General features: G+C 38.5%; 1 protein-coding gene across 1 annotated transcript in view; it reads right to left on the bottom strand.

Moving 5' to 3' along the window:
- Positions 1 to 9,290: 9,290 nt before the first annotated feature.
- The window catches only part of LOC122332132 (plexin domain-containing protein 1-like), a 108,584-nt gene continuing 103,899 nt past the window's right edge, over positions 9,291 to 13,975 (bottom strand). Inside the window, exons 15-16 of the mRNA XM_043229425.1 lie at positions 9,505 to 9,644; positions 9,291 to 9,413 (exon numbers count right to left, since the gene is read on the bottom strand). Coding sequence (XP_043085360.1) covers positions 9,291 to 9,413; positions 9,505 to 9,644 — 263 coding nt within the window. The remainder of the gene's footprint in view (positions 9,414 to 9,504; positions 9,645 to 13,975) is intronic.

Here is a 13,975-nt window from a genome sequence, read left to right as displayed (position 1 = left end):
GGGTGCCGTGAGATCTTTTGAGGGTGCCGCCAAAATTTCAACAAATTTTTTAATTAAGGCAGAATCAGTCTAAACAGTATTCTCATATCATCTAGGACTAGGTATAAGGTGTTGTTGCATGCAAACTCTCGAAATGAAACAAATAAATAAAGAATAATAAAAAGCTACGGAGATTTTAAATATCTATTTCCTTATAAGGGTGCCAGGAACTTTTGAAAGGCTTTCCAAGGGTGCCTCAAACAAGAAAAGGTTGGGAACCACTGGTGTAGATGGTTGCCTCGCGCAGTTGTTGTAGTGCAGATGGTGCTAAAGGAAGGGGATAACCGAATTTGGCCATTAAGTTATTTAGTCCCAATAGTCTATACAAGGTCTCAGACCTCCATCTTTTTCTCCACAAAGAAAACCCTGCAGCTGCTGGAGAGGTCGAGGGATGAATGAAACCTGAATCAAGGGCTTCCTTTATGTATTCCTCCATGGCTTAGGTTTCGGTCCGGCTTGGGGATTGTCGGGTCTGTATGCCCCTTTAAGGTTCTTTACCACCCCGAAGACAACTCAATAATTCAAGACTCAATAATAGACACGAGAATTTGTTCCGAATGTTTAACTTGCAATTGACAACGGAAGTTGCAAGGGAAGCAAACTGTTTCCAACTCTCTTTAGTTTGCTTCTGAAACGCAGCCCCCTCACACGTCTTTAGACATAAAAAGAGGAACACCCATAGAAAGATTACAATAGGGAACATTTGTTTCTGTGTGTTTGATCCTGATTAAATGTCAGTTAGATGGAATCTGCATGGGCGTGAGTTCATCAAGGTGGCTGTGAACAGCTTCCTGTTCATTGTGGGTGAGGCACCAAACTCTTTACACACAATAAAGATTCTTCAAAACAACATTGATATATCAGACAATAATGTCAATAAAAGTATGAAACAAAAATAGAAGTTCCAACAGGGATGTTAACTGGTTTGAGACTTAGTCTGGTTAGGACTTTCGATGCTCGTTGTGTGACAGGATTGGACAATGGTTGCGAGACAGTGATCATGACAGAAAGGGGACCAACTGACGAGCTCACCGTGATACCAGGAGATCTTGGGGTCATAGATTGACAATCCAAGGATGACTTCATGCTTGGCTAAATCTACAATGTATAGGGTAATGGATTCTCTATGGAGTAGACCCACACTGATTCCCTCACTGTTGAGGGCGTCATTGATAGCTTTTATTTTAAATGGGGGGCTGCATGGTTGAGTGAGGACGTTGTACTGTGAGACGATCTTCTTATCAATCAGGTTAAGAGCTGCTCCAGAGTCAATCGTCACTGTCAGATCGAGAGACAGATCATCAGATTTAAGATTGATGGTGTTGAGGAAAACAGGAAGTTTTCCCGATTTTGTAAGTTTGCCTTGTTTATTTGAGTGATACATTGTATTGTGAACACATTGTGATGTGTTACTGATTTTTCAAGAAGAAGAGACCACACAGAATATTGTATTCTTTTATTTGATAAGTATTTATAAGATACACAGTACACATGGTATTGTACTTTATTGAATAGTAGAAAGAAAGACCACCATAGCATCATGTTTAAAAGTAGTTTATTGAGAAAAGACATTAGGTATGATATATGTAGCATTTAGTTAAAGTATAGCCAGAGATAAAATATGTATTAGTAAGAACATTGAAGATAGGAATGTTACCGTTAAGTGCTGATTTCTGACGTGGAGAGGAGGACATCTTAAAAAGATCTTCACAGACTTATAAAATGGCTGTGTTTTTATTGTGAGCTTCTTGAAAGGGAGGTCTCCAGCTTTACGGGACTTTCCCAAAAAGTGTCGGCTTGCACCTGTAGTCTATACAGGAGGGCTGCACTTAGAAGTGAACCAGAAGTTAAAACTGCACCTCGGCGACATGCTTCTCTGATGCCAGACAGCCTCGCCACAACGCCTCCGAACAACCAAGCTCGCAGATAATGCAACTTTGTTTTTATTTCTATTTTATATTAGTGTTTTATTTGTAATGTATTTAACCTATATATAATAAAACTATATCTTATTATAACCAAGACGCTCGCCTGCCAAAAGACCAAAAGTGAGTATGATTAGATGCTTATGAGAGATAGGACAGACTTGACTTACTTTACCTAACCTGAGGATAAATAAAATAAGGTAGAAGGTGCAGGAGATTTGAGCACCAAAAAACAATGGGTAAGGTAAATGTTTTATTACTGAGCAAGGAAAAATGCTGAATATTCACCCTGGATGTGGCGGGTATTTTATGTGGACACCCCAGACTGCGGTGGCCTGCCTCTCCGCAGTAAAAGCACAGATTATGCCTTCGTCGTCTCTCCCTTTCTTCCTCATAAAGCCGTGAGGTGTTAAGTTGCATGGGTTCTTTTCATTTTTTTGCAGTAACAGGCATTGTTGGAAGGTGAAAATCTTACCGGGAATTCTTTCGCTTGGGACACTGGCAAATCAAATTATCAATCCTAATAGCCAGGGTGACAAACTCAGAAGAGAACAGTTCCTCTCCTCTACAAGCCAGTTCCGTTTGCAACTCGAGGTTGAGACTATGGAAAAAACTGGCTTTTAAAGCCACTTCATTCCAGCCGCTTTGTGCTGCGAGAGTTCAGAATTTAATCGCATAATCAGCTGAGTAATACTCATAATCTGGGCAGAAACATCTTTACTGTTAGCTAGGTGCTCAAACACTTCTCGAAGTTGTAGTGTGCCATAATCAACGGAATACCTGAGTTGGGTGTCCGATTTCCAGACGGCTGAAGCCCAGTCAAGAAGGGTCATGATGAGCGCACATTTCTGTGCAACTGACTCAAAATTTTCACCCTGATGATCTAGATACAGACGCAGCTGAGGGAGAAATCAATCGAGAAAAGCAATCGAATAAGTGTGTTAAATGTTCATTTACCGATTGGAGTTTGTCGAGTGGTTCCTGGTAGATTTGAAGCAGTTCTTATTGGTACGTGAATGGTACTTTTGCTTGCAGATTAGCAAATCCCGCTGGATTCTCTGGATTCTGTAACTGAGACAAGGAGGTGGCGTTAGAATCTATTTGTGGTTGTTTATTGGGCTCAGGACAAAAACATATATCAAAGGACATGCAATGAGTCATCAACAGAAAGGCAGTCCCATCAGTGAACAAGTTAAAGGGGAATTTCAGAGACAAGGTCAGGGAAACAGGCAATGGGTCAAACAACGGGTATAGCAATCCAAATCAAATGACACGACAGAAGGGCAAATCCAAGAATCAAAAAACATGACAAATGCCCCAGGAGCCTCTGAAAATGTTTCAGTGGAACCACTGTCTTGCCTCTGAAGGAACTCTGGCAGTTTAGCACAGACTCTGTGCGCTCCTCAGAGAGGGGTGCCATCATACTCACAGAGTCTAACTCTAATAGCTCAGTATTCCTGTAGCTCAGACATGCACAATAGAGGCTGCTTGGCCCACATGACTGCAAGCTTTGGCCAAAGGGGCTGACAGCTCTTAGGTCTCGGACAGGGGACGAGGACTATTCCTCCAAGTGGCAGCGTTATGTATGTAGAGGTGCACTGCATTTGCACACTCCACCTGAGGAATGTCAACGTACCCCCCAGCTACTCCACCATCGAGGGTAATGAGGATGGGGGAGGCAGACAAGCTGATTCCCGATTAAAAAGGGCCATCCGTTACCATCAACTCTGGGTTTGATGGCCACAGTAACCATGATTCCTGTGAAAACTTAAATCTCAGTGGACAATTGCACATCCCCCTGTGCTGCTATCAACTTCTGATCCTCTATCGCCATGCCCAATGAAATGCTGGGCACTTCATAAGACGACGCAGCAAAATTCAACCAATGAAACTGAAGCAGAGGCAGGGTCAGGAAATTTGATCGGAAATCTGACCGGACGCCCAGTATTTAACTTCCAGTTCAATTTTAAATGCAGCTAAGTGAGAAATGGTGACGAGCAAAGGACGTATTGTGTGTGTGTGTGTGTCTATGTGCATCTGGTTCTGGTGATCTGTCCACAGGGCTCATCTAGGTGTTCCTCATCTAGGTGTTCCTCTTCATCCTCATCCTCCCTCACTCTCAGCACTGGAGCCCCTCAGGGTTGTGTTCTGAGCCCCCTGCTGTACTCGCTGTACACACATGACTGTGTGGCCACTACAAACTCCACCACCATCATTAAATTTGCTGACGACACTGTCGTGGTGGGCCTGATCTCCAACAACGATGAGATGGCCTACCTTCAGGAGATCAACAACCTGGAGAGATGGTGTCAGGAGAACAATCTTCTCCTGAACGTCCAGCAAAACAAAGGAGTTAATAGTGGACTTCAGCACGAAGCAGGTGCGCTCTTACCATCCCATCATGATCGGCGGGACCCCAGTGGAGAGTGGACAGTTTCGGTACCTGGGTGTTCACATCACGCAGGACCTGTCTTCTGAGTCCTGTCACATCAACACCTGGTGAAGAAGGCCCGGCAGCGTCTATACCATCTGAGGCGCTTAAGGGACTTCAGACTCCCATCTCAGGTGCTCAGGAACTTTTACACCTGCACCATCGAGAGTGTCCTGACGGGAAACATCACCTCCTGGTTCGGGAACAGCACCATGCAGGACAGGCGAGCTCTTCAGAAGGTGGTGCGGTCAGCTGAGCGCACCATCCGCACTGAGCTCCTGTACTGCAGCACATCTACAACAAGCGGTGCTGTACCAGGGCCAGGAAGATCGTGGAAGACCTCAGCCATCCCAACAATGGACTCTTTTCTCTGCTGCGTTCAGGAAAGCGCTTTACGTTCCCTGAAGGCAAACACAGAGAGAGAATGAGGAGGAGCTTCTTCCATGCAGGCCATTGGAGTCTGAACCAGAGAACACCCAGCACCTAATTACCGGAATTCCCATGTTCACCCCTCTTTCCCCAGATACTGCGCCACTTACATTTGGACAATTGCACTAGTCACTTGCACTGGACATTGCACAGCCAATTTACACTTACACTTTACACTTTATATCTTATACTTTATATTTATATTCTATTTTATTTTATTTTTTTATATTCTACTTTGCACACTTCTTTTTTTATACATATTTTTATATTTATATATACACATTTAAATTTTGTTTCTATTTTGATGCTGGACAGTTTGTAAAGAACATTTCACTGCATGTCATACCATGTATGTATGTGTATGTGACAAATAAAATTTGAATTTGAATTTGTTCTGGTCTCAGATAAATGTCATCTCTGGGTGCTGATCCACCATCTGATCTGGATAAGAACTGAGAAAATAAGAAAATAAGAAAAAGCAACAGGACTAATATAGATACCATTCTTACATAGATGCCATTCTTTTTATGATGTAAATGAGTACATTGTGTGTTATGGTCAGTGTTCAAGTTTTGAGGAGCTAAACCATTCAGGGCTTTATAAATAATTAACAAGATTTTAAAATCTATCCAATGTTTGATAGGGAGCCAATGCAGTGTTGCGAAAACTGGGCTAATATGGTCATACTTTCTAGTTCTAGTAATGACTCGAGCTGCTGTGCAGCAAACAGCATACCTAGGTTCCTAATTGATGAACGATGGCTTACAATGTTTTTTTAAAAGACATGTCTGCTACTCTACTTTTTGTTTTAGATTTTTCAGTTTATTTAACTTTTGTATCCGTTTAAGACATGAACTTACCTCTTTTAAAAGGCAGGCAGAACATTAACCATGTAGGGTATGGACATTGACGATCGGACAAACATGAACTCAAAACACAGGACTTAAATACACAAGGTAAATCACTAAATTAACAAGACACAGCTGAAGACAATTAAACAATAAACATGAAGGGCAGGTAGGGCACAGAGCACGTGGCATGAGACAAAAACAATAAACAAAGAGTCCAGAGACGTGACAAAACTACATTTCATGACAGTAACTGCAATATTTTTAGTAATAAGTTACTGGATATTTGGGCAATGACTTTTCTCAAGTCCACAAGAACAGAAAAGAACGCATATTGAGAAAAGACTGATGTCTAAGACTAATGTGTGAAAAGATTGGTTCTAGTCAACCAATCAAGGTTCTGCACTAAGTTTAGCTCCATCCTTTGCTGTGCTAGGTACCCTAACAAAAGGGTATCAGTAAAAGTGTTATGGTGCGGTTCACCAATTTGGTACCATTCACAATGGAAATGGACATAAATAAGTACTGTACCACTGAGTAAAAATGAGTGATTCCAGGAAGGTTTCAGTTCTGGAAAATGCTGGTACTGGAGATGGTTCTTGATGGTTTTACACCCAATTCTTCACATTAATTCTTAATACTTTTGCAGTTAACATGCCTGTTGTCTGAGGCCCTTCTGTTACAGACAAGTAAAAATGTCCCTCTTATTTGTGTGTCAAAATAAACTAATCTAGTCAGAGAATCAGCAGGTGAGTGAGCAGTTCATAGAGTAGCTTCACCATAGATGATAATGAAGTACTAGTCTGTTGCATCTTACAGGAAGACTGGAGAAGTCTACATACCTCGGTAGATGGGAACATAGAAGACACCTCCTGTGCTCCTTCCAGTTCTCTGAGCAAGTAAACAGCCAAGCTTTATAATGCGAACCCAGCTGGCATTTTAACTTTGAATAATCTTTAGATTTAGCAAATTGAAAAATATGGATATTGTCTTTGTTTTACTGTTGAAATCACAACGTTTGTTCACCTTCAGCATTTGTGAATTACGGTTGTTCTATAGACGTTGGATTAAGATTTGAATAACCTTTTGGTTTTTACAAATCATATCAACGTTGAAATTGTGCTGTTGTTTTATCGACTTACCTTCAGCATTGGTGAATTAAGGTGTTGATTTTGCAAACTGATAGCACAATGTTTCATCATACTTTGAACATGGGTAAATACGCAACTGTATGTTCAATTTGAATCCAGTTAGCATTTACAGAACACTGTACACATACAAAATGCAAGAACCAATGACTTTTCAATCATCTTCAATTAACTGCATGCTCAATTTTGTAAAAGTTTTGTTTTGGAAACTAATGTTAAAATGATTTTTTTGTTTTATACAGTATATAAATTACAACAGTACAACAGTATAGTGTTCAGTGTGTGAATGGTTGTTTTTTTTTGTTTGTTTTTTTATTGTAGAAGGGTAGAAGAGTAGAACTGGCAGAAATATTTTTACAATCAACTTCAATAAACTACCACATTCTGAGAATTGAAACAGATGTTTTATTTTTGAAACATATTGTATAAAAAAATGAAAATAATCCAAAACTTTAGCTTGCAGTATTCCATAACATGCATATTTTGCACTTTCAAGAGAAACTCTTGTACTTTTCTGACTGAAAACAAAAAATAAAAAGTTCCAAATTGAATCTCTAACGTTACCAGAAATGACAGTGCAGCGTAGCAGATAAACTAACTTAGGCTATTGCTTGATATTCAGTAATAAACAGGGTATGTTATCTTTTAGATGATTAAAATAATAAGTTAACACTTAATGCATGGTATTAATAAATAAAATTTGAAAAATCTCTAAAAGACAGACATTAACACTAGTAATTCATGACAACATGACAAAAAGTTATGGAATCCAAATTGATTCATCCAACGGTTCTTGAATAACACACAAAAGAATTCTACAAAAGCACACAAAAATCAACGTAAGGCTATATCTTTGCAACGGTTTGACATATTCACACCAAATGTTTTTTTATAACAAGAATGACCTGTAGATGATTTTGTTGTCCAAAACAAAAAACACAAAACTGGTCCCTTTAGATAATGACAAACTTTGGGTGTGCCATTGTCATCTCCACAGAACACACCTGTTGGTCAAAAGTGATAAGCCTTTCCATCATACTACAAGAGGATGTATTTATGATTTTTCAGCAATTTCAATTACAATAATCCTAAAAGTGTTGTTATTACTCATTGTTGCATTTGGTCTGATGCTCCATGCCATGCTTAGCTCCTCATTTTGCCGTTAAACTTGCTTGGCCCCGTAATTTCTACTTGCAGCTTTATTTATTTATTATTATTATTATTATTATTACTACTATTATTATGATGATGATGATTATGCAATAAATGAACAACAAATACAATTACAAAGTCAAAACAAAAGACAAACAATATGAACAACAATAATCCAAAGCATACAGTTAGTTTCCAAGATTTACACAATGAACGAGTCTTTGTCCAATAGAATTATTAGAGTTTCTTAAAGAGTTTACATACATACAAAAATCTTTTCTGAAAGAAAGCAATTAGTTTTCTGTGAAAATGTGCACTAACCAAAGAAAAAAAAACATTTTTTTCTGGTTGATGCAGATACAACTGCATTTCTTAACAGATTAACTAGTTATTCTTTGCTTGCCAAAAAAAACTTTTTTCACAAAACATCTCATTTCATTATTATTATTTATTGTTTTTTTTTTTTTTTTACAATAAGCAATCTGTATGTTGTAAATGCAACCCTGGCAACACAATGATTTTTTTTTTGTCACATGGATTTCTAATGTCAGATAATACATTCAACAGGAAAACACATTTTACTTCTACAAACAGCTTTGGAAATACACTTGTTAAATTCTCAGAGAAGCTAAATTATATTTATATATAAAATATATATATATATATAATATCATATATATATATATATATATATATATATATATATATATATATATATATATAATATTTTATGTGCAAATTGAGTTTCAGTTGTAGGACTAAATGACAGGGCATAACTTGACGGGCGAAAAAGTGTGCCATTACTTAGGCTATCATTAATACTAAAGTAAGCTATCTGAATGCATAATACTCAATTAGCCATGTGGACTTGAGAGCAATGTTCATCCACTGAATACATTTCATCACAAAATGTCTTAAAAACTGAAAAAGAAAAGAAAATCTATAAAGATATGTGACACTGTACATTAACCTGCAATCAATTTGACTAACACACATTCAATTCTCATGGAGTGTAATTAGCAGATTTGCTGGTCACAATTACTATGTCTTTCTTATAATTAGTACCTCTTAGAACGTAAAAACTTCCTTTATTAAAAACAACTGCATAAAAGGTGTTTTAAGATTGACTGCCAACTATGGAGAGACAGCGACAGAGAAAAACTCCAAAAACTCTCAAATTATATTTTAAATAATCACAAAATCTCTTACATATACCCTCAACAGTGGCATCCTCTAACTGCGCATTTGACAATCATTCAAGAAAAATTACAAAATAACTCTCTTTAGTCCATGCATTAAACAGAAAGACCTGCCTGCTTCAGCACTGCTCTGCTTCTATAAACCCCTCTTTTTCGTAACCACCAAGATCAACCTCAGCATAGCTGGAATGGCATCCTTGATTCCGAAACTTCATCGAGGGCCAATAGTTATTGGTCCGGCGCTTTGTGAATAAGAGACACCACAATAGCTTACAACTATAGTAAAAGGTTTTAATATATATGTATGGAGGAAATATATAAATGTATAGATACCTGCATGAGGTAGAAAGGAGGAGCAACAGTTGGATGTGTGTTGATGTAGTAGACAGCCAACAGGGTCAAGAACACCAGTAGAACTAAAGCTGTCACTACACCTGCAATGATGGCTGTGTGTTCTGGTGTTTCTTCCTCACCTGAAAATGTGAGAAAACGTAAAAGTAATTTAACCAGTATGCAATAATTTTCCAATTCATAGAGCAAGAAAAGATGTTTAAATAAACACATATCAAGCACATAAACAGATGATTCAGCTCATATATATGGTACAGTAAAACTATAAAATATATATTAGTGCAACACTTTAAGGATGGATTTCACCAAGCAAGAGTTCCAGCACAGATATGATATTTCAGCTCATTATCTAGTGTTGTGTAAACTCCATATAGCTAAAACCATAAACTCAGCACCTTATTACAAGTATGGTAGAACAATCACTTCCACCACAGAGAGTGCTTTGGAAGTAATCTCACTGGTTTATCTAAATTCCAATATAGCAGAAAAAACAGAAATGTAACAGAAACTATGCACTCTCTTTTTGTTCTAGCACTTTAGATACAGTTGCCCCTTTACAAACAATCTGACTGTGGCATAATGAGAACACTCACACCTAAAGGGAGCAGCCCAGAAAATGGAGCGCATATGGAGAAAAACAAAACTAGATATATTTCGTTATTGGCTGGCAGGAAAGTACCTTATCATACAGAAAAGCATTAAAAACTGTTAGATCTAATTATTTTTTCAGACTAAATTAATGAAACATAAAGCTTTAACAGGTACTTACATTCCCCCAACAGTACAGCAGTAATGACTTTAGGAACTACTTTACTTCCAAGATTGATACTATCAGAGATACAATTTTAACTATTTTAACTACAGTATCGCTTCAGAAGAACTTTAGATCCACTCAGGAAAAATTCCACTCATTATCTTTGATAGGAGAGAAAGAATTGTACAGTCTAAAACAGCAACATATATGTTAGACCCTATTCTATCTAAACTATTAAAAGAGCCTCTTTCAGAAGTAATAGATCCTATTTTGACAATTATTAATTCATCATTGTCATTAGGACTTCATCATTGTCGCCAAAAACTTGCAATTTGCCTGTAGTTAAGCCTCTCGTTAAGAAACCACATCTTGACACAAAAGATTAAGTAAATTACAGACCAATCTCAAATCTCCTTACGATATCAGAACTAGCCCAGGAGTCATCGTCCGCAGGACCCAACAAAGCTCTACTCCGCTGGCCTCCGATAGCAGGAGAGATGGTGAGTCCCCCTCCCAAAATGCTAACGTGTTCTTTGATGTCTTTCAAAGGTCATGGGAGGCTCATTCGTCAAGGAGCAAAAAGAGGATGACCATCTCAAACACTGCTGGCCCTAAGTGCACGTCATTGAGGGCAAGGACGTGCAACCTGGGCCCCATCCTCTCCCACATTTCATCATCAAAGATGGCCTGCTTTATTGTGTCACACAGTGAAGGGGGAGAGAAACAGTTGCTGGTGGTGCCAAAAGGAAAGACGGAGGCCGTGTTGGAACTGGCACACTCTCATCCCATGGCGGGGCATCTGGGGCAGCGAACACAACTCAGAGGATTCGCGATCGGTTCCACTGGCCTGGCCTGGCCTGGAAGCTGAGGTGAAGAGGTTTTGCCAAACATTGCCAAACAGGATCGACTAGACTGGGATCTGATTCTCTCGTATGTGCTCTACGGGATTCGGAAGTACCACAAACTTCAACCGGCTTTACCCGTTCAAACTCCTCTTCTGCCAACAACCCCTTTGCCTTCTGGATATCGCCAGAGAAGCCTGGGAACAGCAGCCAGCAGTTCACTGAAGCATGGTGGAACATGTGAAGGAAATCACGATCGATCAGGATATGCCATTAGTCCGGGACCACCTCAGTAAGGCACAGCACTTGCTGTTGTTTAAAGCGATGCAGTCAAAATCCTCTATGCTAATCCCTCAGCCACCATTCTTACTAAGTTTAAAATCTCCCTCCAGGGTTGTCCTCTTTATCTTTACTGTTCGCCTTTACTATCTCTAGAACCTCAAATTGTATGTCAGTCAACTTATACTGCCTATAACTGATAAGAATCTTAATTTGCAGATGATATATTGCTGTTTTTAAACACCCTCAAATTCCAGCGGTTCTTCTTAACCAGAGGACTTTTGTCAGGATGCTAAACAAACAATCGCTGCTCAGAGTTACTCACTCCACTCCCACTCTGACATTCCTCACTTCAAGCAATTACTGAACAATTACTTCAAGCAATTACTGAGCAGATCAAGTTTTATTTTACTGACTCTCCTTTTTGTATTAAGTGTATTGTAGAATTTTCTATATTAAATTATTTTTTATATTATTTTAATATAGTTTTAAAATATTCTATAAAATTCAGTTTAGTTTTTATTAGTTTAATTATTATTGTTATTAAAGGTTTTATAAATCAATATAAAAAGTTCTTCACAAAATAAAGTTTATTTTCATGTTTAATAAATTCTTTGCACAATTAACAGATCAGTATAGATATGGATAAAATACAAATATAGGATATAAGTCAAAATGAAGCAGGCCTTTTTACTAAAATCTACATAAGTGATTATATATTTAATGATAAGCTAAATATAGCTCAATTTGGTTATGATCGCAAGTTGATCGTTTTTTTTTTTAACTATAATCATGATATTGTAACTGTGCTGTCTTGATCACTTTTTGGTGGACAATCGCGCATAAATAATAACTGGGACTAATGGTGAAGCCAAATGCATTAAACAGTAAAGGCTGAGTGTACAGTATATGATGTGATTTAGCCAGTGCACACTTCAATCAATCAATCAATCAATCATTTTTATTTATATAGCGCTTTTAACAACACAGGTTGCATCAAAGCACTGTACAGTATAATGACAGGGATGTATAATGACAGGGATGTATAATGACCAAAGTGACCAATTTCTTATTAAATGCAGAGACGGTCTCTGTAGTCAATTCAACGATAGTCACTAGAAGTTAAGTGTCCCCAACCAAGCAAGCCAGAGGCGACAGCGGCAAGGAAACAAAACCCCATGCATACAGAATGGAGAAAAAAAACCTTGGGAGAAACCAGACTCAGTTGGGGGTCAGTTCTCCTGACCGACGGCCCAGCACTTAACTTCCAGTTCAATTTTAAACGCTGCTGTGTCAGGTAGTGTAAATGACTTAGTGTGTGCGTGTGCGTGTGCATCAGGATCTGGTGATCTGTCGACGGGCGCATCTAGGTGTTCTGGTCTCTGATGAACATAATCTCTGGGTGCTGATCCACCATCTAGTCTGGATACAAACTGTGAAAACAGATTGAGAAAGAAACAGGACTAATATTAGCGTAGATGCCATTCTTTTTACGATGTCACAAGTACATCAGTATTGTAGGAGTAGTGTTCCCGGTTCCAGCAAATCTAAGTAATGCAGCCTAAAAATCCTTTAACGGATTTGAATAATAAAAAGGTGTGTTGGTGTGTTATGTGTAGGCTAAGTTAAAAAGATGTGTCTTTAATCTAGATTTAAACTGGCAGAGTGTGTCTGCTTCCCGAACAGAGTTAGGAGATTGTTCCAGAGTTTAGGTGCTAGATAGGAAAATGATCTGCCGCCCGCAGTTGATTTTGATATTCTAGGTATTATCAAATGGCCAGAGTTTTGAGAACACAGCGGACGTGCAGGACTATAATGTGATAAGAGCTCGCTCAAGTATTGAGGGGCTAAACCATTCAGGGCTTTATAGGTAATTAATAAGATTTTAAAATCTATTCGATGTTTGATAGGGAGCCAGTGCAGTGTTGACAGAACCGGCTAATATGATCATACTTCCTAGTTCTAGTAAGGACTCTGGCTGCAGCGTTTTGGACTAGCTGAAGTTTGTTTATTAAGCGTGCAGAACAACCACCCAATAAAGCATTGCAATAATCTAACCTTGAGGTCATAAACGCATGAATTAATATCTCTGCATTAGAGGTTGAAAGCATAGGTCGTAATTTAGATATATTTTTAAGATGGAAAAACGCAGTTTTACAGATGCTAGAAACATGATTTTCAAAGGAAAGATTGCGGTCAAACAGCACACCTAGGTTCCTAACTGATGATGAAGAATTAACAGAGCAGCCATCAAGTGATAGGCTGTGTTCTAGATTATTATATGTGGGTTTTTAGGTCCAATTATTAGCACCTCCGTTTTTCAGAATTTAACATTAAGAAGTTACTCATCATCCAGCTTTTTATATCGACTATGCATTCTGTTAGATTCTCAATTTGGTGTGTATCACCAGGCTGCGCTGAAATATAGAGCTGAGTATCATCAGCATAGCAGTGAAAGCTAACACCATGACTCCTGATAATATCTCCCAGAGGTAACATGTAAAGGTTGAAAAGTAACGGTCCTAGCACTGAGCCTTGAGGAACTCCATATTTCACTTTTGATCGATATGATACCTCC

The sequence above is a fragment of the Puntigrus tetrazona genome, unplaced genomic scaffold, assembly GCF_018831695.1.
Source record: "Puntigrus tetrazona isolate hp1 unplaced genomic scaffold, ASM1883169v1 S000000004, whole genome shotgun sequence".
NCBI lineage: Eukaryota > Metazoa > Chordata > Actinopteri > Cypriniformes > Cyprinidae > Puntigrus > Puntigrus tetrazona.
The sequence above is the reverse complement of the archived record's forward strand: the minus strand, read 5'-3'. Positions and strand labels throughout refer to the sequence as shown.